Source organism: Fonsecaea erecta (genome assembly GCF_001651985.1).
Source record: "Fonsecaea erecta strain CBS 125763 chromosome Unknown Scaff7, whole genome shotgun sequence".
Taxonomy (NCBI): domain Eukaryota; kingdom Fungi; phylum Ascomycota; class Eurotiomycetes; order Chaetothyriales; family Herpotrichiellaceae; genus Fonsecaea; species Fonsecaea erecta.
Window position 1 is genome coordinate 1,677,576 of NW_017387250.1, and position 23,634 is coordinate 1,701,209.

The 23,634-nt window shown below is 53.5% G+C and overlaps 10 protein-coding genes across 10 annotated transcripts; 5 read left to right on the forward strand and 5 right to left on the reverse strand.

Annotated features, from left to right (window-relative positions):
• Positions 1–597: 597 nt before the first annotated feature.
• On the reverse strand, positions 598–3,135 carry AYL99_08469 (hypothetical protein; the record flags this gene model as incomplete). Its single annotated transcript, XM_018839977.1, has 3 exons — positions 598–2,832; positions 2,902–3,003; positions 3,106–3,135. 3 exons carry the CDS (start codon positions 3,133–3,135, stop codon positions 598–600), a joined length of 2,367 nt encoding a protein of 788 aa, XP_018691098.1.
• Positions 3,136–3,642: 507 nt separating this feature from the next.
• Positions 3,643–6,372, reverse strand: AYL99_08470 (hypothetical protein; the record flags this gene model as incomplete). The annotated part of the gene is made up of 2 exons (XM_018839978.1): positions 3,643–6,137; positions 6,192–6,372. 2 exons carry the CDS (start codon positions 6,370–6,372, stop codon positions 3,643–3,645), a joined length of 2,676 nt encoding a protein of 891 aa, XP_018691099.1.
• Positions 6,373–6,803: 431 nt separating this feature from the next.
• On the forward strand, positions 6,804–8,482 carry AYL99_08471 (hypothetical protein; the record flags this gene model as incomplete). Its single annotated transcript, XM_018839979.1, has 2 exons — positions 6,804–7,196; positions 7,247–8,482. The coding sequence occupies 2 exons, from the start codon at positions 6,804–6,806 to the stop codon at positions 8,480–8,482; spliced, it is 1,629 nt and encodes a 542-aa protein (XP_018691100.1).
• Positions 8,483–9,139: 657 nt separating this feature from the next.
• Positions 9,140–10,658, forward strand: AYL99_08472 (hypothetical protein; the record flags this gene model as incomplete). Its single annotated transcript, XM_018839980.1, has 6 exons — positions 9,140–9,233; positions 9,295–9,331; positions 9,384–9,480; positions 9,537–10,293; positions 10,345–10,507; positions 10,562–10,658. The coding sequence occupies 6 exons, from the start codon at positions 9,140–9,142 to the stop codon at positions 10,656–10,658; spliced, it is 1,245 nt and encodes a 414-aa protein (XP_018691101.1).
• Positions 10,659–11,073: 415 nt separating this feature from the next.
• Positions 11,074–12,399, forward strand: AYL99_08473 (hypothetical protein; the record flags this gene model as incomplete). The annotated part of the gene is made up of 3 exons (XM_018839981.1): positions 11,074–11,908; positions 12,100–12,230; positions 12,301–12,399. 3 exons carry the CDS (start codon positions 11,074–11,076, stop codon positions 12,397–12,399), a joined length of 1,065 nt encoding a protein of 354 aa, XP_018691102.1.
• A 1,553-nt stretch (positions 12,400–13,952) lies between these two features.
• On the forward strand, positions 13,953–14,915 carry AYL99_08474 (hypothetical protein; the record flags this gene model as incomplete). The annotated part of the gene is made up of 1 exon (XM_018839982.1): positions 13,953–14,915. The coding sequence occupies one exon, from the start codon at positions 13,953–13,955 to the stop codon at positions 14,913–14,915; it is 963 nt and encodes a 320-aa protein (XP_018691103.1).
• Positions 14,916–15,207: 292 nt separating this feature from the next.
• On the reverse strand, positions 15,208–17,035 carry AYL99_08475 (pre-mRNA-processing protein 45; the record flags this gene model as incomplete). The annotated part of the gene is made up of 2 exons (XM_018839983.1): positions 15,208–16,824; positions 16,898–17,035. The coding sequence occupies 2 exons, from the start codon at positions 17,033–17,035 to the stop codon at positions 15,208–15,210; spliced, it is 1,755 nt and encodes a 584-aa protein (XP_018691104.1).
• Positions 17,036–17,331: 296 nt separating this feature from the next.
• Positions 17,332–17,873, forward strand: AYL99_08476 (Cytochrome c oxidase copper chaperone; the record flags this gene model as incomplete). Its single annotated transcript, XM_018839984.1, has 3 exons — positions 17,332–17,377; positions 17,476–17,555; positions 17,733–17,873. 3 exons carry the CDS (start codon positions 17,332–17,334, stop codon positions 17,871–17,873), a joined length of 267 nt encoding a protein of 88 aa, XP_018691105.1.
• A 637-nt stretch (positions 17,874–18,510) lies between these two features.
• On the reverse strand, positions 18,511–21,138 carry AYL99_08477 (hypothetical protein; the record flags this gene model as incomplete). The annotated part of the gene is made up of 1 exon (XM_018839985.1): positions 18,511–21,138. The coding sequence occupies one exon, from the start codon at positions 21,136–21,138 to the stop codon at positions 18,511–18,513; it is 2,628 nt and encodes an 875-aa protein (XP_018691106.1).
• A 732-nt stretch (positions 21,139–21,870) lies between these two features.
• On the reverse strand, positions 21,871–23,378 carry AYL99_08478 (hypothetical protein; the record flags this gene model as incomplete). Its single annotated transcript, XM_018839986.1, has 2 exons — positions 21,871–23,102; positions 23,162–23,378. 2 exons carry the CDS (start codon positions 23,376–23,378, stop codon positions 21,871–21,873), a joined length of 1,449 nt encoding a protein of 482 aa, XP_018691107.1.
• Positions 23,379–23,634: the final 256 nt, after the last annotated feature.

Genomic DNA, 23,634 nt, shown 5'->3' on the forward strand with positions numbered 1-23,634 from the left:
TGATGTTCACTATCTGCTACATTGGCCTCTTCATTCTGGATGTGTCATCATGCCACTGATAAATACATGCTTGGTCAATTTCCCCTTCAATTTTCTTTTCGGCGGGCATGGACAACGGTCAAAGACACGATATGATACACAGTCATCCGCCATGACTGAGGAACATTGACGCCGATACTGAATGCTGCTAGCTCTGAAATATTGCTGCCAACAAGTTGTGATTCCCAAAGCAAACACCCACTCGCGGCCGGTGTTGGCTGGGTCGTTCGTATCGTCGGCAGATATGAAACATTCCTTGTCGATATGGAGAAACACATACAATCGAATATTCTTGTCCGATAAGAGTTGGATGGAAATGAACAACCAAGAGGTCCGAGCCAAGATAAAAGACTGACCTCAGAGGCCGCGAGTGGTATCCTCCCCCCCATCGGTGGTGGCAGTATTGGGTGGTATTCCAAGTTTCAGGGTAGTTGCCCCTTGCTGTACTGACAAACTTGTAGAATACCTTCATCTTCAGGAAGATGACACGTAAGTAGATGACATGACGAAGCGCGAGACCAGACCTCTCTGTCCGTAAAGACATGTCGAGATCTTGACCTAGCGGAAGCGAGGCCATTGGTTGCGCGGTTGGCCAGGAGCACCGAAAGGGTTGACAACTGCTCCGGGACCAGGACGAGTGACCGAATTCGGGTTGCAGCAGAGCATGGCAACTCGAGATCCAAATTTGGAGCCACGCAAGGAGACCATGTGCTTTCGAATATGGATGGCCACCTGCTCTCGCTGATGGTGGTGAGTGTTCATCAAGATCCATTGAATCAGATAGTTGCCATATTGGTCGCCAGCAATGTCGATCAGTGGGATGCGCGGGCGATCGGGGTGAGCAGTGGTGATGACTCCGAGATAGCGGTCCAAGAATTCCGGTCCTCCGATCTTGAGACACTTCTCAACAACTTTAGACGCGAATTGATCAATGCTGTAGCTGTAGGAATTGGCAAGAATGTGGTCAATGACACGGCGCTTGTCAGGTGGAGAGCCGTGCTCACACAAGTGCTGAATGCACCAGTTGCCGAACTGACCGTGGGCAATGAGGTCGATATTGGCAATCACTTCTTCAATGGCGGGTCTCTTCTCTTCCTCGATGCAATTCTCAAAAATGTTCTGAACCACCAAGCTCCCTGTTTCGCCCAATGCAACTTCATGCCACATACCGCGAAGAGCCTTATTGACCTCCAGCATGATCTGTGGTGGCTCCCCACTCCATCTGAGCTCGAAGAGCTTCTGCCAGACATGACAAGCATAGCGGTGAATAACCGTATCAGGAATGCGGCGAAGCAATTCTCGGACCATGTCAGCCTTGTGGTCTTCTGGAACCGAATCAAAGGCCTTTTGAATGACGTGGCAGCCGAATGGATCCATGCTCAAGGAAAGGACGTTGCCATGAATGGCATCAGCAATGGCAACAACTTGTTCGGGTGTTCCATGCTCAAAGCAGCGCTGGACAAGGAAATTGCCAAACCGGTTGATCATGAGCGGATAGGCTTGATTGACGATGGCTTCAACAATCTCAAACTTCTGTTCAGCCGTACCGACCTTGAGCTTCTGCTGGAGGAAGATGCTAGCCTGCTGGTCATTGTTGCAGACAATCTTGTCAACAATGTACTTCCAATCACAGGACACGGACTTGTCGAGGAGGCGGCGATAGTTCATTGGCTCGAGAGGCGTGACATAGGTCTGGCCATTCACACCACCGCCGCCACCACCCGAGAGCGGCCACGGGTTTCCAGTGCTCTGCACGCCAGCAGTGTTGAAGTCCGTGGCGGGAGTGATCGGGGTTGTGATTCCTCGTTGATAGTTGTATTGGCCTGGAAACCCGACCGGACTGATTGGTGGTGGTGTCAAGGTGGAAGCGGCAGGGGGGAAGCTGCTAAGCTGGGACATAGGATCAGCAAGGCCTGGGTTGATTCTCAGCTGTCCACCGTTGCGTCTCATTCCGAGAGTGGGGTTCATTGGCATGATGTCGTTATTTGACCTCATGTCATATGCCAGCGGACCTCCAATGCCTGAGAAGTTGCGAGGTTGGAAAGTGGCCTCAGCTGGAGAAAAGGGCGCTCCATAGACTCCGTTGTAAGCCTGGCCAGAGAGACGGGCATCGCGATGGTGGGTATATGCCGGAGCAGGAGGGTTGGTAGCCAAAAGGTTCGTCACCGACGTCGAAGGATTGTTCCAGATAGCCCTGCTACGCATGAAGTCATTGCGGTGGTCGTCCTGGGTAGCCCAAGCGTCGGTCTGCGAAGTGAACGGACGAGCAGAAGCGTTGAAAGCACTTTGCAGATGGCCGATGGTTTGCTCCGAGATATCGTTAGAGGCGCCAAAGTCAACTTCAGAAGGGGGACCCATGGCTTGGTCGATGGTTTGTTTCAGTGTGCGGGTCTCAGCAAGCTCCTGCTCCTGGCGTGAAATGACGGATCTCGCCGCCTCGAGCTCCTGCTTGACACGCATCATTTCAGCCACATCAACCTTATTCAGAGCCGTTGTGTGGTGGTGAACAGATTTTGCAGCATCGAGGCTGTCATCGCTTGAGGTGTGGGCTTTGTGATTCTCAGATTGCATTTCGCTTCGGAGTTCCTGCTCTTGCTTCTTCAAGGCCTTGCTAGAATCGTGAAGATTGTTCAAAAGCTTGTCGAGGTTCCCAAAATCATCAGCCTTGCGCGACTTGACCTCGCCCGCGGGGGCAGGAGCAGGTTTGCGAGAATCATTGAGCTTGAGGCGTGAAAGAATGTCCTCCATCCCACCGCCACCCATCACGCCGGGCTCAGAAGGTTTAGGAATCGTCTATCCAATATGCAGTTAGCCAGCCGCAGAACATGATGAAACTTTCAAAGAAGTATCGAGACAGCATACCCTGTCCTTTGCTTTTGGGGGCTGGACATTGCTGAGCTTGTCGCTGTGCAAGATGGTGTAGGAAGGACGGTTGGACGTCACGGTGTGAGAGTTGGTCGCAGTCTGTGATTACGTGTCAGTGAAAGAGTCAAGCAAAAGTCCAAACAGACACACCATGAGCGTATTTCCCACTGTGACAGATCCATCATCACCTTCCTCTCTCACCTTGACTGTTGGAGTTGATTTGCGACTCATCTTGCCAGTCGGAGATCCTGTGGATACGAGCGTGGCCATGAGGTTGTTGAAGTTTGAAACCAAAGAGCCTTTGATCGACTGAGGTCTTTACAACATGCAGAGATATCCAGGTAATAGATCGGGAGAAGTCAGGGAGAGAAGCACACCGCCAGAGCGGCGACAGTGACAAGAGATTGCCTGCAAAATGGGGGAAGACTTGCGAAATGCTGAAGAAGTTGAGGGAGGTAGAAGTGGAAGCGAAGAAAGGGTGGACAAGGTGGAAGGGGAAGATGTGGCCGGAAACAAAAAGAAGTAGTGATGGCAGCTGCACGCAGAACAGGAAAGTGAGCGTAAGTGAAGTGACCGCGCTTTCCGCTTCACAATCTTGCCTGTGCTTGTCCACGCCATTCGCCGGGTGAACTACTACAAAATGCCCAAAAGAACATCTCAGTAGTATCTGGCCAGTAGTACTTATTACCACCTATCCTCCTTCCCAGAACACCCTAAGGTTCTGCCTGCAACACGTCGTCAAGGCAGGTATGAAGCAGAGGATATCTTCCAATGGCGGTCAAAGAAGCCCATGGCAATGGCGCCTCCATGACCCTTCCATCTTGCCTCACTGTCCAAGATCACGAAGTCTGGCTGACCAGCTCCAGTAATTGTCGGTATCAGCCTCGCAGCTTGTCGCAAGCCAGTCTCGTCGAATCCCCACACAACAAGCTCTAAGCGCTCTCCAGGAAGAGGTCGAAGCCAGACTCCGCCCATGCCTTCTCGCAGAAGTACCGACTTCGAGCTGTCATCTGGACCAGTGAAAAGAATCTCCTTGTTGTCAAGTCGTATTGGGAACCTTGGAAGTCGGGCTTCCGGGACAAGAATTCCAAGACAGATTGTGATGACATTTGATTCACTCTCCAATGCTTCTTCATACTCAGAGGAAGGCACAATATTGGTATCGGCTCCGAAATACTGCAAAAAGTTTCGGCTTATCTGCACTGCGATAGATAGTGTCTTGCCAGAGTTGTAGATGACTTCAAATGGTCCAGCGCTTCGAAGAATTGCATCGAGAGTCCCTCTTTGACGACCATATCGTTGATCCAGAGTCCTCCAATCTAAGGCGACCTCCCTAGTCCAAACACCGGAAGCGGACTGGACAAAACAAGCTGCTCCTTTTCGGGTGTTGAACACTTGTGGTATATCATCAATGAGGACTTGGTCAGGTGCATTCGCAAGTTGTGCATTGGCGTCCAGATGGAATCGATGGATGTTCTCTGTCCGGATATGCCACTGGACCAGAGATCCATACAAGCCGGTTGTTACCCGCATTCTTCCCAATCTGTCGGGGGAGGACAGTTGGTCGACAATGATGCCATACCTGGATCCCATGTCATGGGAGTTCGGAGCGATGAAAGTAAAAGATGCGGGCACTGTGAGCTCGATATGAGGTACAGCCAGATGCTGCAGGTAAAATTGCATCATCGACTGGGTAGTCATTGCGCCGTCAAACCAATGCCCCTTGTCCAGCATCTCCGAATATTGCGCCGCTCCGCCCCCTTGTGCCAGCAAGGTGTTCATCAATCTAGAATGGTAAGCTGGAACATTGTCATCTGCTGATCCGTGCTGTTGGAGGATAGGGAGTTCCGCTAGATTCTCAAGCAAGATCTCATGACGGAAGCTGCTTCGTGAGATCTCGAGGAGAGCGTTTTGGAGAGGGTCCGCCTCATTCCACAAAACATATGGCACATAGGTTTCAATCGACGAATATCCTGAAGCCACGGCAGCGCCCAACAGGCGATCAGGTTGATGGGAAGTAAAATACCACGTCCCCTGCCCACCGTTGGAGTGGCCGGCAACGAGAAGCTTCTCAATATACACACCTGGCCCTTTCCACACTGTGCTGTTAATCCATTCAGCAATTGCCGCCACTGCAGATTGAGCATCAGCAATCCCCCAAGTATGCCAATCGTCACCACTCCAGGTGCTCATGCCTGCAGGAGTGAGAATCCACGCGGGAAGATGAGAAGCATCATCAAACATATGCCTTGCCAAGGGACCATCTGCCTCCACGCCAGCACCATGAAGATTCAAGAGCACAGGTAACCTGTCTTCTCTCGTCGCGTTGGCGGTGGAAGGCGGCTTCAATATTGCGTATGACACTGTGCCGCTCGGATGAAGGAATGTGATCCTTTGTACAGATGATATGTCTGCATGTTCCAACTCTATAATGAAGCTGATCTCCCTCAGCGCTGTGTCCTGGCCTGAGTAGCTCAGAATGAGCCTGATTGATTCGTCAAATCGGAACCCGGTCTCGAATACCATTTTCACCGGGCGCGATTGTCCAGGCGCAAGGCGTATGTCTTGGCTTGTAACGATATAATCGTTCGCCCTAGACATTGCAGTTATCCGATGCATATATATCCATGTCGCACCTTGGTTTCGGATTGTTATGCTACCATATGGCGTGCAAAGTCTTCCATTGACCACGTCTGGCATCACCAGGCTATTTGCCACGAAGGCGAGCTGTTCACAAGCGGGTTGAGTCCTCAAGCCAGCTTGGATTGTTGGAGGAAATGCACCGCCCATAGAGCGAACCTCGCGTACGAGTCGCACGCTGACATTGTTGACGCCAGGATGGAGCTCAACCAGAACAGGGGCTCGCCCAAATCCAAAGAAGTCTCCACCAAAGACATGCATGTCGTTGATCCAGAGCTCAAGAATATTGTCTGTGAAGACATTGACAAGCCTACTCACGACATCCTGGTTCAAGATCCGCCCTTTGGCCCATGCTTGGTATTGAAAGGCCGACCAGCCATAAATCTTTTGGGCGAACTCCCAATCAATCTCATCGAATTCTAGAGAGAAATCCAGTGAGTATTCGCCGTTTGACTGCGAAGTGTGGTATTCCTTCCGAGCCCATTGCACGGTCGCGTTCCTGGCCAAAGGACTTCGAGAGTAGCTTGGCTCGTCCGGATTGGCGTGCCGAATACCCCCATAAAACTCAAGTGGATCAGCGCCCCAGACTATTTCTGCTCAGATTTCAGAATTGGAAGTGAGTTCTTGAGTTGAGCTGTTCCAAATACCTCGAGTGCCTATCCTGAACGGGCCGATCACGTCCCATGAGGGAAGGATAGTGATGAGACTCTGACTGTCAGTACCAGTACCTTCGACCGCCAGTACATCTTGGGACACGCTGGCCAAGATACAAACAAGCTGGCAAGAAATGGCAAAGGGCAAGAGCCTCGACAATTGCTCAAGCTTCATTCTACTACATGGCAGAAAACTGCCCTCAAGGACAACAGAAGGTGAGGTGCGGTGAAATAGCGGAGGCTCACTAGGCCGCGACTAGCCTCCCGGTCGGAGCTCCAGTTAATCCGGCACCGATCTCTGCAAGCAATTTATCCGGCGATAGGCTTGCATTGGTGGCGTTATCTAGCCGCGCAATTGCGCACCAGTGTCCTAGACGATTACCACCCCTGCCCATGCTTTGTCCGAGATTGAAGATTCTATGTATCATGATCCCCCAAGTTTGCACCAGTCTCTGAACAACCCTATCATACTGTGCACACGACAACCGACGCTCGCTTCAAGCAAATGGCGAACACCACAAGGATACCTTGAAGCAGCACACCGTCAAATGCAGTGCTGCAGGAGGGTGCAATTCAGTCCTTTTCAATACCACTCCCGCAACGAATATGACCACGACCATGACCCAAACTCCCGAATCCCGGATATTCACGCACCGATCCGTGTCTCCCCTGAAAGGCACCAACGAGACGTCCGGTCATGAACGATTTCCCTCCTTTGATCATAGTACCCCTCCAAGCCTCCAAGTCAACTCTTCCGTGGTCGCGGAAAGCCCCCAGGAACTTACTCCTACGCCACATCTAAACGGCGAGTTGAAATGGCCGGTCAGAAAGATGAGCCAGAGGCTGCGCGAGGCCCGGCCTGCAGGGGTGTACACTCATAGGTCCAGGCGAAGTGTCAGCGATGCCATTCACAGGATCCGGACACGGCAGGGCAGCGTGAGCGAGAATGCGCAAGAGCTGGCTGAGGCATTGAAAGCTCCAGTTTCCTACCGACTTATTGTGAGTGGCCCACAGCGTCATCCTCCTTCGACACCTCTAACACACGACAGGGACTGTGCATCCTCTGGTATATGACCTCGGCCTTGACCAACACATCCTCCAAGTCGATATTGAACGCCTTTCCCAAGCCAGCCACCCTCACGATCCTACAGTTCGCCTCGGTTTCAATTTGGTGCTTGATTCTGACGGGCTTGTCAAGTCTGTTTCCATCAATCAAGAGGAGCATACCTGCGCTGAAGAACGGTCTGCGCCAACCTTCATGGGACGTCATGTACACAGCGTTTCCTCTGTCGATCTTCCAGCTGCTCGGCCATCTCCTAAGTTCATATGCGACGTCTAAAATCCCAGTGTCCCTGGTTCACACAATCAAGGGTCTCTCACCACTCTTCACCGTGCTGGCATATCGACTAGTGTTCCGGATCCGGTACCGGCAGGCCACATATCTATCGCTTGTCCCGCTCACGGTCGGAGTCATGTTGGCATGCTCCACCGACTTTTCCACGAACTTCTGGGGGATCAGTGCTTCGTTGGTGGCCGCCATCGTCTTTGTGACGCAGAACATATTTTCAAAGAAGCTATTCACCGAATCAGCCCGCGCGGAAGCCGAAGGACACACGCATCTCCCCCGCAAACTGGACAAGCTCAACCTCCTATGCTATTGTTCTGTGGGAGCCTTCATGCTCTCGGCGCCAGTCTGGATTTACACCGAAGGCTTAGAAATTATGCGTGACTTTTGGAAGGATGGGTCAATTGATCTTTCTCAAAAGACAGGTACTATGGATCACGGGCAGCTAGCTCTGGAATTCATCTTCAATGGAATCTTCCATTTTTTCCAGAACATCCTGGCGTTTGTCCTGCTATCCATGTTGTCACCTGTCTCGTACTCGGTGGCTTCATTGATCAAAAGGGTATGGGTTATCGTCGTTGCGATTATCTGGTTCCGGAGTTCGACCACGTCCATACAAGTTGTTGGCATCGCCCTCACCTGTTTTGGCCTCTACCTGTATGATCGGACTAGTATGGAGGACGCTGCGGAGAGGAGGACTCGGGCCGACCATTTCCGTCACAAACACACACCACTACTGCCTGTTGCCGAGGTGAAGACCCCAGGTCCGCCCGATGGACCACGCATGAACGATGACTATATGAACGAGATGTCGGATCTACATCCGAAGAGAGATGACAGTCGGGGTCGACAACACGACGCACCCTTCGTCTCTGGCTGGCTACCCCCTGGCACGAAACAAGAAAGTACCTGGGCGGTCGGGGACTCTGAAAAGCAATAACTAGATGGATGTACCACCACTGGAATGACATAGCGAAGGTGTTTTTGGAGTCGGTCGGTAACCTGTCACTGGATTGTCGGGGACTGTTTGCAGGCAAGGAGATTTTTTTTCCTCTTGGAGTGGCTGTTCACGACCAACACGGACGCAAAAGGAGAAACGTAAAACGAAAAAGGAGGATAAAACGGACTTCAATTTTTGTTCTTGTAACTGGAAGCTGGGGAATAATGTAGCGACCGTCGGTAAGGAACCGAAGCATCATGGAAATTTTTGTTCTTTCATAGCACGCTCCAGCTACGGCGCGACGATTCATGATCTTGATCTAGGATCACGTAGCAGAGGAGAAAGAGATTTGTGCATGCAAAATGGCTGCAACCCTGGCTCCTACAATAAGTCATGTCCACGAAATGAGTTATGAAAGGAAGAGAAAAAGAATCCGAAAAGAAAAGATGCGAGAAAATCGACGTTATAGACGAATCAAATGACAGATTCGACAGGGGTTTATGACAGTCCCAAAATAGTTTAGTCAGCAGGATAACCCGGAATGGCGCATGCAGCGCCGAGATGCTGAGTGTGCATCTGCGGTTTCAAAAGTGACCTCGACAGCGTCCCCTTCTCTCCACCAGTCTTGTCAATATCGATTGAAAGAGCAGAGACAAGATGTCGCGGACAGAAGTCCAACAAGCTGATTCTATACACGAGGAGGACCCTCACAACGAACCTCAGAAGAAGCAGAAGAGCAGACGCCCCGCAAGTACGCTGTCGTGAGGCCCATCGCAAAGCACAGTTTTGCTGACGAGCATCTTTCTACACAGACACCGCGTTTCGGCAGCAGCGGCTGAAGGCATGGCAGTGAGTCTCGCTATGTCTTTCGACGGTACCGGTAGAGATACTGACCCTGCAGGCCTATTTTGACACCTAAGACTGTCCTCCCCCTCCTCTTCGCCGTCGGCATCATCTTTGCCCCTATCGGCGGTCTCCTTCTGTGGGCGAGCGCCAGCGTGAGTTCCAGTGAGCATTACAGACAGGTTGCGCATATAACTAAGGACGTGTCCAGGTTCAAGAACTGAGGATTGATTATACCGACTGCATTTCGACCGCAGGCTCCAACGACTTCACTCAGATTCCCGAGTCCAAAGTCCATTCGTCCTTCAAAACCTCAAATAACACAGCGAGACCTGAATGGAAGAGATCCACAAGGACGACCACCCCGCCGTGGAGCGTCCCGATCGAGGACACCCCTGTTTGTACGCTTCAATTCTCTATCCCCAACGACATTGGTCCTCCGGTTTACCTGTACTATCGCCTCACGAATTTCTACCAAAACCATCGGAGATATGTGAAGTCACTTGATACAGACCAATTGAAGGGAGAGGCTCTCAGCAATCACACGATCAGCAACAGCGCCTGTAATCCGCTCAAAACTAACCACGAAGGCAAGGCCTACTACCCGTGCGGACTGATCGCCAACTCCATCTTCAACGACACCCTGAATTCTCCCAAACTTGTGAATGCGAGGGGAGGGAACCAGCCGGCACAACCGTACGTGATGACGAACCGGAGCATTGCCTGGAGCTCCGATGCTTCACTGTACAAGAAGACAAAGTACACCAACGAACAAGTCGCGCCCCCCCCAAACTGGATCAAACGGTATCCAAACTATACCGATGAGCACCCGATCCCCGATTTGTCGCAATATGAAGAATTCCAGGTCTGGATGAGAACAGCTGGTCTGCCCACATTCAGTAAATTGGCTTTGCGCAATGATAATGAAACCATGACCGCGGGCATCTACACGATGGAGATATTTGACTGTGAGTATCTACACCAAAATGCACACATTTGGATGCTAATAGCCGTCAAAGTCTTCCCGGTCACCGTGTATGACGGGACCAAGAGCATCCTGATCTCGACAAGATCAGTGGTCGGCGGCAAGAACTCGTTCTTGGGTATTGCATACGTCGCTATCGGCGGGCTATGCATTGTTCTGGGTGCCTTGTTCACTCTGGCCCATTTGATCAGACCGAGGTGAGCCTGTCGTTCCGGTTTGAATTCAAGGGGCTTCACTAACAAGGCAAATAGAAAACTCGGCGACCATACGTACCTGTCCTGGAACAACGATGCGCCGGCCACTGGAATCCTTGCCACTGGTCGCGATATCCGACCTGGAGGGTCCTAAACGATATGACCAGTTGTATGATTCTTCTAACAAGGGCGATATAGTGTTTGTGTCATCTCACGGAGCCGGCGTTTTAGGGTAGTCTGCGAGGGCTTTACAGGGGCAGAAGCTACTGGTGCAGCTTTTGCAAAAAGATACCGCCGTCCTTTATCGTTATCCCAACCTTGCACATGTGGCCTTGGCCATTATTGTGCGAACGCTTCCCTTTTGAGTACCAAATGGCGTGGCCAAGATGTTTTTTTTTTGTTTTTTTTCTACGGGTATTCGACCCTTTCCACATTCCAAGGGGCCCCCGGCGTGGCGGACTTGTGATGGTGATCTGTGCTTCTTTTGTTATGTGCTTTTCTTTTGAATCTGCATTTTGCTTTCCATTTCTTTCGTCGCATCACGAACTGCTCATGTGTTTTTGTGTACCATGGTTTGTTTCACTGACACATCGTCCACTTGCCCGGCGTTTGTACAGTTTGTCATCTTCACGATTTTCTGCTCATTCAGCTTCGCCGCGGTCCCCAGATACCGACCGATTCATCGTTCCTGCGGCGTGGCTGCCCCCTCAGAAGACCTCGTTGTCACACATCGATATCTACAAGAACACGAACCACTCGAGAACGACCTGTGGAACAGTTCCCTCGTCGCTGCTCGTCATTCCCCCCATCATGAACGTCGTCAGACCTTGACTCCCTTATACACGATTGACACTTACGTGCATATTGTATCCGACGCCGCCAGCTCGTTCTCGTCGTCGCCGAACTACGTCACAGATAGCATGGTCCAAAACCAGTTTGTCTATCTCGCCCAATCTTACACCAACGCGTCGATCGGGTTCCGGTTGGCGGGCGTGACCAGGACGACGAACGACACGTGGGCGAGCAACGGGGATGACGTCGCCATGAAGCGGGCACTGCGCCAGGGGACGTACTCGAGTCTGAACATCTACTATCAGTCTCTCCTGCAGGCCGGCAGCAACACGCCTGGGGTGCCCGCAGGCAGTACCCTGCTTGGGTTCTGCTCCTTGCCCGCAAGCGGTGTGACGTCGACGACGCATTCGAGCCTGTATGTCATCGATGGATGCAATGTTCTCAGCGGGACGATGCCCGGAGGGAATATGCAGGGGTACAATCTGGGGGGAACCACGGCGCACGAGGTGGGCCATTGGAATGGGCTGCTGCATACGTTCAATGGAAACAGTTGCGATGCGTCAGATTGGGGCGATTACGTCGCGGACACGCCGCAGCAGATGACCAGCACCAGTATGTGATGTCCCTCTCGCCTGACCGCAGAATGTGTTGTGCTTTCATTCTTGTATTTGCTGGTGCTCTCTTATTGCTGATTTCATTGATTTTCCCGATACTCATCATTTATCTTGCTTCCTCCCGAAACTAGTGTATGTGTGTTATCTTGTACCATGTCACTAACCTCGAGATAAAACCCCCGTTCCCAGACGGCTGCCCGCCCTCCAAAGACTCCTGCCCCAACTCGGGCATCTCATCCACCGCGTACACCGGGCTGTCCAGCCAAGGTTCGAATCCATATGGTCCGCAGGGCTTTTCAGGACCCGACTCGATCCACAATGTAAGTGGCCACCTTGAAAAGAATAAGATCAACCTGCCGAAGTCAGATGCTGATAAAGATACTTGCTTAGTTCATGGATTACTCCGACGATGCGTGTTATACAGGATTTACGCCGGGCCAGGGGGCCCGGATGCTGAATGTGTGGAACATCTATCGGGCAGGCCTGTGAGAGCGAGCGGGGCGGATGAAGGTTTTAGGAATATCAATCAGGGCAACGGAGCAACGTCTTCCCCATGGTCTCGTTGGAGTACTGGTGGGATAGGACGTGGCAATCAGTTCCCCATTGGACGATACAGCCCTGAGAGGGTTGGTATCAACAGGGAATCTCGGACTGTCCGTGGCAGGTTCTTGCTCTCCCCCATCAAAGAAAAAAGAAGTTACTACTAATATATCATTCAATCTCGCCTCTTCTTCCACCGCAATCGACCACAGGACTGGGAAAGCAGGTCTTCCCGTTCGCTCAGACGTACTTAAGCCCAGTACCGGCCAGTTAGTACCCAGTTGGGGGACCACTCGGGAATCCTGGCTGTCGATTGTTTTTGTTTTTGTTTTTGTTTTGCCCCTTCTTCCCCTTTTGCCTTTTTCTTCTTCTTCGTTATACCTATCTATCTATTATATCTTTACGGTTGCCGAGTTTGACACGTACAAGTCTATGTGGATAGCCACGTGGAGCTGCGGTGCCAGTACCGAGAAATGCTTCATATTGTTTTCAGAGCAAAGAAGGTCAAGCAAAGGATTTGAGTTCGACCATCTGAGGTACATGTTAAATTTCGCACCATTTGGGATTTTAATTCCAACGTCAGTCAAACGGATCCAACACTGCTACGCGCCTAACAATCAATAACGCCTTGATCCACCTGTGTATATACTCGCTTCAGGGTGACCTGATCTTCGATGCTCCCCTAATTACATATGGAACATATTGTAGGTACATCCGACAAGGCCGGGCCCTCAATTCACCAGTCCATACCGGGGAGACGCGAGGGCTTACATATTGCAACGACGTGGTATTACTTACTACTGCGTGCTAGCATAGCATAGTGAATTAACTCAACAACCCAAGATCATCCGAAAGGAACCTACCCCCCACCCCATGGTGACGATGGTGGCCTTGGGTGTACGGTAAGAAAGACAGCGAATCGGATGCTTCTCGCGTCAGGAGATCAGCTGTATTCCAGAGCAGAATCATTCGTACATCCATGCAGACATACGACTGCCGAGTGTACCAAAGGTGTGCCCACCTATCCGCTCCAACGACTCTGGGACACATTCACAAACCGCTTATTGTGAGGAAGATGAAGCAGATGCAAGGGGAGGAGAGAAGGAGCATCTAATTTATGGATGATCGACTGGCTGAAAGCGAACATCAAAGGATCTACCAGTATTTCTCACTCAATTTTTGACCGGTCGAACAGTGCATGTACTCTACATCCCCCCTCCTCATTTTGCCCGTCTTTGGTCCGCGTTCTAACGCACATACCACCACCGTGACACGAGCAGCAAGGTCATCTGGCTGTCCCCAAGACAGTGTCACAGTATCCCGCATAGCCAACCAAACCAACATACTATTGTTACCCCGAGCGAGCTCTGGTCTGTAGCCACCCAGCGTCCTGTCACCCACCATCGCGTCCAATCGATCCAACGACAAAACGGTCTGGTCGACCAATACATATATAGTCTATTTACTCTTAGGCCCGGTCAACTCGAAACATAAACATAAACATGTCATCGACATCGACATCGTTGGCGTCACCACCACCTCCGCCCTCGTCCTCCCAGACCACCCAGTACGACCAGATCGGCCTATCGTACGAGTCCATGAAACGGATCCCCGGCGCGGCGCTTGAGCGCAACAACCTGCGCGCCACCATCGTGCCGTACCTCACGCTCCCACCTCGACCGGGGGACGGCCCGGGCGGCCGCGGCGCCGCGGTGCTCGACCTCGCGTGTGGCACGGGCTACTATTCGCGGCTGCTGTTCGAGTGGGCGTCCCCGCGCCGCGTCGTCGGCGTCGATATCTCCCCAGCCATGGTAGCCGCGGCGGAGCGCTCGGCCGCGGACCTGGAGGCGTTCAGACAGGGCCGCTTAACGTTCGCGGTCGGCGACGCCACGCAGCCTCTCCCACCAACAGCAGCCACCTTCTCAGATGACGACGGGTCTTCTTCCCCTTCGTCGGGGTCGGCGCCGGGGCCGTTATTCGACGTGGTGCTGGGCGCGTGGCTCCTGAACTACGCCTCGTCGACGACGGAGATGGCGCGGATGTTCGCCAACGTCGCCGCCGCGCTACGTCCGGGCGGCCACTTCGTCGCGATCACGCCCCACCCGGCCGCCGACCTGGACGAGTTCGCGGCGTTCCACGGCACGGCGGCGGCGCAGGCCGAGATGCGCCGCTTCGGCGTGTCCATCGCGTACCGCACGCCGCCGCTCGCGTCGGGTGAGGGCTTCCGCACGCGCGTCACCGCGCACGTGCAGCCGCAGGAGATCACCTTCGACAATTTCCACCTCCGCCGGCACGTCTACGAGGACGCCGCGCGCCGGGGCGGCATGCAGGGCGAGTGGAAATGGGTGCCGGTCCGGTTGCCGGGGAGTGACGAGGAGAGCCGTGCCCAGTACGGCGTCGGCATCGAGTATTGGGAGGGGTGTGTGGAGAGGCCGCACTTTGGGATCCTGGTGGTGGAGAAGTGATGAGCGTGGTGAACGGGATCGAGACATGTAGGGAGGAGGAATTCAGGGCGGAAGAACACGACGGAAAAATAGGGGGGAGAACTGGGTATGGGATAATAGGACCGGGAAAAGGAAAAAGGGACAGGGACACAAATTGAGCTCAACACAAAGGGGATGAAAGTGAGAAACGATAAAAATGGGAATATAGTGTTGAGTTGCTCCCTTTGAGGGCGAGCAGAACGGTCCTCCTGCTGGAGAGCTGTGACAAAACCACTCCGCAAACGCCAGCCTCCACCACCACCACCAGCAACGTCTAGTCATCATCGACCCTCGCCCGCTTCCTTTGCCGTTCTCTCTCCTCCCGGTCCCTGTCTTCAGCCTGCTCGAGGCCATATCTCTTCTTCCCTTCGCTACCTGCTCGGGCCGACGCCTCTCCAATGAGACTGTCAATACCAAAGGGATCGTCCTTGTCTTTCTCGAACTGAACGGGCCCAGCCTCGCGTTCGGCCACATCGGCGCCCTTGAAGCCTTCCTTGGCCTTGCCCAGAACTTCGAACCGGTTGGATTTGTTGATTTTACCCATCGCGCTCTCCGCCGCGTCCTCTCCATATTCTTCGTCGTCCTGGGTGCCCGCCGAAGGTCGATAAATGCTGTTGATCGCATCGTGTGCGGCAAAGAGCGGTTTGTCGTAATGTTGGTCCTCGTTGAAACCCGAGTCAAACCCAGAGGTCTGGTTGAACAACCGCGAGTCGTACATGGTCTCTTGATTCTGCGTCGGTTTCGCCAATCCCAGGGCTACTTTCTCGGAGATATCCCGATTCTGCTCTCTTGCCATCATCTGGATTCTCTTTTCGGCACCCATTCTGGACTGCCGGAGTTGTCGTTCGTTCTCTTGTCTGCGCTCTCGTCGGGCCCGTTCTCGTTCGCGGGCCGCATCGTCCTCGCTGCCACTTTGCGAATCATATGATGAACCCGAGTAGGATCCTGACCGTGACCGTGACCGCCGTGTGTGTGTTCCTGCTGCACGCTGTCGCTCTTCCCTCGCTTTCTTCGCCATCTCCCGCAAATGCTCCTCCTTCGCAAGCTTCTCCTTCTCCGCCAATTTCTGCTGCATCTGGGCGCGGAGCCGGACCTCCTCTCGCGCATGCCGATCGGCCGTGAAGAGTGCTTCCGCAAACTGGGCGAATTTGTCGTTGATCGTGACATCTTGTAGTCCTCGTCCATCTGCTGCCAATCGCTTATCCAGAGGGACCGTATAACCCTTTGGATTCTTCCAATTCGAGACCGGCGGTGGTATCCTCCACGCCTCCTGGTCTTCGGCCGTCAATTTCCGCGGCGGTGAGTGCATGACCGGCGGCGGCGGAGACGGTGGTCCCCGGGGTATCTTTTTGTGCTTGAATTTCGGAGGCTCCATGGGATCCTCCTGTCTTTTAACAATCTTGAATATCCGATCGTTCTTCTTCGAGTTGTCCCCCATCTGGTTCGCCGGCGTGTATCGGACGTAGGTCGGCTCTTCCCGGTTCACACCCTTTACATTCTTGGGCTTCTGCGCCGCGACGGCACCGGACACGAGTTTCTCCAAGGCCAGCTTGGTCCTTTCGGCCGTGGCCTGCGCCTCCTCTGCCGACGGCCGGTCGAGGCTCAAATCGCCCGCGTCTGCCCTCTGTCGCAGCGGGATCAAATCCTTGAAACTGGAATGTATGATCCGGCCCTCGCCGTGGCCCTGTCTCGCAATGGCATCGTATTTCACTTTTCCTTCGGCGTCGACCTGGAGGGCCAGCGCATTCGACGTCGACGCCGTCCCCTTGCGGCCCATGTCGAGCGGATACTGTGCCACGGGGATTTCGGGAAACGCACCGCCGTCGCCGAAGTCTTCTGCGGAGCGGGGTCGCCATCCTGATCGTTGGCCGTAAGGGGGTGGTCCCGAGCGCTGCAAAGAGAAGAAAGCACAAGTCAGTATGTCGGATGGGACTGGGGTATGTCTGTGGGAGGCGGCTGCTCACCTTCAAAACAATCTGGGACTCATCGATCACGCCGGGTCCCACGATGCGAGGCCCTTTCGGTTGAGCGTGGAGCGGCACCTCTTCATGCTCGCCCGTATATTTCGGTTTGGGCAACGAGGCGAACAGACCTGTCGCCATGATGGTGAAGTTGTCCGCGGGGGTCGACAGAGAGAGTCGAATAATAGAACAGGCAAACAGCTGGATAGGAAAGTTGAAGGTGAGTTGCAAAATGATGCAAATTCCGATATTGCGGGGGACCGTCACCTGTGATCTGCCGTAGAGGCACCGCCTGCTCTACGGTGGACTACTATGACGTCTTCCGACTGAATTGTGTATGTCTCCAAATGCATATTTTGTATTTCTCATCCACCATTTTCAGCCTGCGAGCTCTGCTTTTTGAGAACATCAGCTTCCCTAGAAGTGTGTGCAACAAGATGGGTTGGTTTTCCTCGTCTCCTACGCCCGCGCAACCTGCTGCAGGTACGTTTCGTCCCCTTCATCTCTCCAGTCAACACATCCCCGCAGGGAAACGGAAATCGCAAAAGTACTCAAGCTGATGAATGTGCTTTGCTTTGTAGTCACGCAACCGTCGACGCCCGAGAATCTCGCCTGCGAGCTCAAACCCGCGTCGACGGCGGTGAAGACGGAGAAAGTCAAGGTACGTCACATACATCACATTACTGCCTTGATCCGACAGCAGAGAAAATAGATCGGTTACTTCTCCCGCGACGTACCTCTTTGCGCCGCAAGCCGTCTCATTCCCTCCATCGCCCTCCCACGACTCCCCGGATCACGGAGTTTTGTCCGCTAACGAAAATGCCGTGCAAACATCTAGCCGTGCTGCGTGTGCAAAGACGAGAAGTCGCGGCGGGACGAGTGCATGCTCTTCTCCCGCGCCGACGATCCGCAGGAAGACTGCAAGAGCCTGGTCATGCAATATAAGGACTGCATGGCTGGGTATGGCTTCAAGATATGACACAGCAACCCCGGAAGAAAAGGCGGCGGCCGTTGTGGCATCAAGTCCCAGTTGTGGACCTTGTCCACTCGCTCCTGTCCGGCCTCGAGGAGGACCAGCTCATGAGGGCGGCGACCGACCGACTGACCGACCGACCGACGGCGGGTTTTGTATGTACAGTATTCCGGAGAATTGTACAGACGCATGAAGCTTGCATTGATGGGGAGGGGCGTCTTGCGTTGCATTGCATTGCTAGGGGCGCAGCAGTCATTCAGTCGTATTCGGATGGGTAGACCTTTGCACACAAGACCTCAGCGAACATTATATTGCATATACGTGTGACGGACGGGATTTCAGAGTTCGGAGATTGGGGGAATCATTGTCTTCGCAAGGACTCGGTTAGTGTCTGTATTCACGGCACAGAGATCTCTCTCTCCTCCCATAAACAAATATTGGGCACACGGTGTCTATCCCGATACTTCCCATCACAACCGCACATCAGGATCAAGCATGGCTGGTCGTGGTCAATGTTCATCCAGACATGGTACTCTGCACCGCCATCTCTCTCTCTTACACGGCAGATTGTGTCGTAGGACCGATGCGCGACTGGCTGACTGACTGTATATGGACCGTGTCCTCCTGTTTTCCATCTAGTACATCACAAGGACGCCAAGAGACTCTGCATGCCCACCTCCAAATAATCATCTCGCTTGAGCAGATACGGCCTGAGGTTCTCCTTCCCAAGGTTGCCCAGGACCGGCCCTCTCAATCTCTCCTTCAATGCGTCGGGATGCAGTACAAATACGCTAGCAAGCTCGCTCAGCACCTCAAGACTGTTCTTGAAGGAAGCACCACCGCTGACCGCATCGGCGTCGATGTTGGCGCTCTCGCCGCTGGCGCCGCCGCCGAGTTCCCACGATCGGAGAAGCTGGACATAGCGGGACATGTCTCGCGCCAGCATAACACCGCCAATTCTATTGACCTGGTACTTGGTGAAGTGCTGGAGCAGTTGACTGCGGAAGCCCACGGCAACTTCCATCAACAACACACTGAGATTCGCCCCGTCAAAGCTTTGCGCGGCAGTTTCGTGAAACACGGCCAAGAACCGGCACACGCTGTCGCAGGTCGGCGTTTGAGGCTGTTCCAAGCTCGGCGCCTCCGTCTCCTGCCGGGGGCGGAAGTCGACGCGGTTCTGATTGGAAAGTAACCTTGACGTCCAGTTGAGCACGCCGTCGATGGTGGCTTGTTCAATGTTATTGATTTGATCCTCAATGCGGACGGTCGCCGCACGGGCCGCTTTCTCCATCTCTCGCCGCGTGGTCAATGACGAGCTGGCCAAGGGGATGAGGAGGGTGTTGATGCAGGACTGCACCAGGTGGGCGATGTGCACAGCTGTGCGAAGATTGGAAAGGTAAGAGAGATCGGGTTCTCGTCGTGTATTTTCGAGAGATGAAGCCAGGTCTGCACAAGCTTCCAGGGAGACTTCGACGTACGACTCCAGCAGGTTCTTTAAGACGAGGGTGAGGAGGGCAGCAACATCCTTTGGCGTTTCGGCGCCACCACCCAATTCGAGACCTCGTCTGACTCCTTCAGCAAGCCACTTGAGCATTCTCTTTGCGAATGCAACATTTAACCTCCCATCTTCCTCGTCAATTTCCACGTCTGGTTGTGATTTGTCGTCGCCACCCGTACTTTGGAGACCGGCAACGCTCAACAGAATCCTCTTTTGCGTGGGTGACATCTTCTCCAGGTCCAGACTCTTAACATATGCGTCAGTGGCTTCTCTGGCCGAGGCGAGAAGCTCCTGGCCTCGATTGCGGATTGCGGCGAGATAAGTCTTCGGTTCTTTTTGGCGTCGAGAGTGGAAGAGCTCGAATTTGAAAAGAAGTGATTTGTAGAGTTCTTGGAGATTGTGTTTCTCTTTGTCGATGTATGCTGAGCCACCAAAGTAAGGGGTGAATAGTTCATCGAGTTGCTGATCAAGTAGTTGACTCGTCTGGGAAGTCACCGGATCAGGATGCTCTGTCAGCCCATGCGCCTTCAAATCTTCGACGAGGACGCTGATGTAGCTTCTCGCCGCTTGTAGAGACCTCAGGTAGGCAAGTGTGGATTCGGACTCTGCCTTCTCCAGCACCAGTTCTAGCCGCTGCTGGATGGATTGCTGAAACACTCTCTGGACGAATTTGCCCAGTACTTGTTCTGGGTAGGGAAATGCTCTTTTGATGATGACCGACTCTTCCTGGACCACGACCTTGACTTCGTCTATCAACGACTGCAGGCCAGGTTCGACGCCGGGCAACTCGGCGTCTGGATCAGAGAGTCGAATCCAGGTCTCCTGGTCTCCACCGATCTCCTCAGTCATGAGATTGCTTCGATCGATGAAGAACTGGTGCTGGTTGACAAAGGCCGCCTGGACGGACGCTCCGCCGTTGAAGTCTTGCAACACGATCGCACAGTTCTTCATCTCTTCGAAGTTCTGTCGTCGGTAGAAGTCGTCGAACAGCTTGAGCATATCGTTCTCGAGGGTCTCGATGAATTTCTCAATGACTTCTCGGGTGTTGAAATTCCTGCTTCCCGTCACCCCGTTCGTGATCCCGACCTGCTTGGTTGTGGCTACGCCATTGGCTTGTCCATGACTTCGGGGATCGAGTCGTTGGCTGATCCTCAGCAGCTGACGAGCAATATTGGCCGACCTGATCTTCCCTTCTCCCGTGCCGGATCTTCTCAGGTTCTCCAAGAGGGTGACCTCGCCACGGTTACTGACCTCATCCCAGCACTCGATCAAGAAGTGCGCATCCAGGGCTTTTCGTCTCTGTCGATCCAGCTCTTCGATTCTCCGCCCGGTTTCCACAGCGACATTTCCACCCCATCTCTCGCCTCTGTCGCTCTTCAAGGACGTATCCAGTTTCTGAAAGCTCTCGATGGTGGAATTGAGCTTCCGGCCCAGTGTCTCGGTGTTGCTCGAGTGTTGTGCTTCCGCTCTTCTCACGGCAGCGGACAGCTCATTCTCGCGCTGCTCCAATTCGCCGGACAATTCGTCGAGACGTCGTGAGGCCTGCTCGAATGCGCGGATCAAGGGCTTGGGGTCGAAAGGTGCGTTGGCGGTGCCATGGGAGCGGCGATGGGCGGACTGTACGCCCTCAGTCAAGGATTCGATGAAGTCCTTGGCTATAAAATCCCGGCTGGAGAAGTCGTCGAGACTGAAGACCGGCCCTTTGGGAAAGATGGTGCGGGTGGTGGGTTGGTCGGAGGGGTGTGATGACCCGTAGTGTTGCTGAGGGTCCATGGTCTGTCTTCTCACTGGAGGAGGGTCATCGTGCGGGCAGATGGAATGCCACAGTGCAAGAACAGTGGCTCAGAACTATTTGATGTGTACCTATAGAGGTACGGGTATGTAGGTAGGTAAGACTGACTTTACTGGACTGCGGAACGCGTGCAGATGTTGGAGAGCAGATCAGCATTCGCAGAAAGATTCCTCCGAGACCGACACCAGCCTCGCCCCCTTTTCGACCTCGTATAACAGATTCGCTTAAGTGCCAGGTACCATAATATTGATATAGGAATTCAATACAGAGCTTTGACCGGAAGACTGGTGACGAATTTCTTCATGTATATGTATATTTTCTTAAATGGTTCCTCGGCTCCAGTTTCTTGCTCTTGGGAGTATACCGCGTTCCAAGGGAGGTGGTACAGTATATTCTCTTTTGTCTTGCTTTATGCCGTAACTCGTGGCTCATCATTTAGTCATTGCTGGCCCTCTGATCTCTTGGGACACACTCAAGGTTTTCCTGTCTCCAATATGGTGGACGGGCCAATCTGTCACACGGTTGCCACTCATTTCACAGCATTGCTGCTGTGCGTCAACTTTTCTCTCCCCCTCGAGCCTGCAAACTGCAAGCATCTTGTCCAAGCGAAAGTATTGATTACACATCAATGGTGTGCCACAGGGTTGAGAAGCGGAAGGTATAATCCCCGTCACAAGAACGTATCCGACTCACCTTTTGTGCGCCTGTTGTTGTTACATGGTCATCTTCACATCTTCGAGATCCCTTCCACCATCGGACGGCGCGAGCGTCTCGCTCCTTATTGTCTCACTCCTGACGCCATCGTCGCGATTCTCTGCATCCATCCTCCCATCGACCGGTGCCGGCTGCAACGGCTGGTGCTCTTGCCGATCCACTCTCTTGCCCAGCTTCTCGCACCAGCTCTCTGCGCTGACAAGAGTATCGTTAACGACCCGACTCACTTGCGTCATCATATCCAAACCCTCTTGGGCCAACACCATGACTCTCCTGCCACTCTTGACCGCTTCAGAGCTCCCTGCGCCCGTGTCGTTGGGCGAGTCCTCTTCCCCGCCTGCCCGGTTTGCCACGCTAAACCGTTGAGGAAGACTGATTAAATGTCTGTGCACTAGATCTCGGGCGTTCAGCGGTAGTGCGCCGCCCGCGTAATTCGAGACGATTCCAACCACGTGCTTGAGCGTTTGCAGGACGTCGGCTTTTAATGCTGCGATACGCGCAGTCAGCGCAGCTTGTCTTCTTTCTTCTTGAGTCTGGGTCACGTTCGCCACGGACATGGTGTGTGGCTGTTCACCAGGAGTGATGCCTTCGTCCCACCGTTCCAGGAGAGTTTTGATGTTCTGAATGGCTTCCCCGAGTCGGCCATTAGCCCAGCGCAACCAACTGAGACAGTATCGCAGGCTGCGAATGGATTCTTCACTCATGGCAATGCCCAGGCCGCTTGTGGAGACCATGAGTTGTTGGCGCCAACCAGGCGGCGGCTGACGATCGTCACGGCTCTTAAGAAGGACTTGCTGTTCAGTGTAGGGTGGTGAGCGATCACCGGCGTTGTAGGCGGGCAGAGAGTCGGAGTAACCCGCCTCAGAAGTCGGTCGGTTGGTGCCATCGGAGGCGTCAGAGTAGCCCTTCTCGATGTCGGAGGTTTTACTCGAAGGTCGACCATCGCGCTTGGGTTGTAGCGCCCAGCGCAGACCACCTTCAACACCCGATATTCTGGCCACAGTCCCTGCGATCGGCAAACCAACATTTCTCTCGGTCCACTCTGCGCCCGGAATGTAAGATTGTGTAGTTTTATAGGCGGACAACGAGCCATTGATCAGAGGGCGAGCCCAAGGGTACTGGCTGGTAAAGAGTCTGAGGAGGGGCTCCGGTTGGTCGGAGTCGAAGGTGGTGTGAGACTGGACGAGAGTAGGAGGTTGCTGCGGGTGGGATTGCCTGGGAGAATGGTACTCTGGGACAGGCGCATATTAGACAACGGTACAGGGAACGAGCACTCGGGATAATTCTTACTCTGAGATAGATTGTTCAAGGTCTCGGCAGCCTCCATGTCCTCGATGGACATGCCAGAGATCACACTGCCTGCTCTCGTGGAGCGATCGTCTGATCTCATCATGTCCATGTCGATGGAGGCGGGTTTATGGGAATCGGCCGAGAAGCGGTGGGCAGAAAGCGGAGGGGAGAAGGGAGGAGGGACAGCATAGGGCGGGTTTGGCGATTGCGAGTCCATGATGCGGACCGAGTTGGACGGGTTGGCCTTCAGCAGAGTACTTGAGGGTTATGGGACAATGGAAGTGAGAGACTGCTACATGGTCGGAACGGGTGAATGAGACTGCGACGAGGGACGGTGGTGAATATGCGACGTGACAGAGGTGAAAAGGTGAGACGGGGAGCAGGTGAGTTCGAGTGAAGAGACCGGCAGATTGTGTCAATGTGAGTGAGGGTGTGTGTGGCAGCGTGGTACTGGTTCTCCCTCTCTCAGAGAC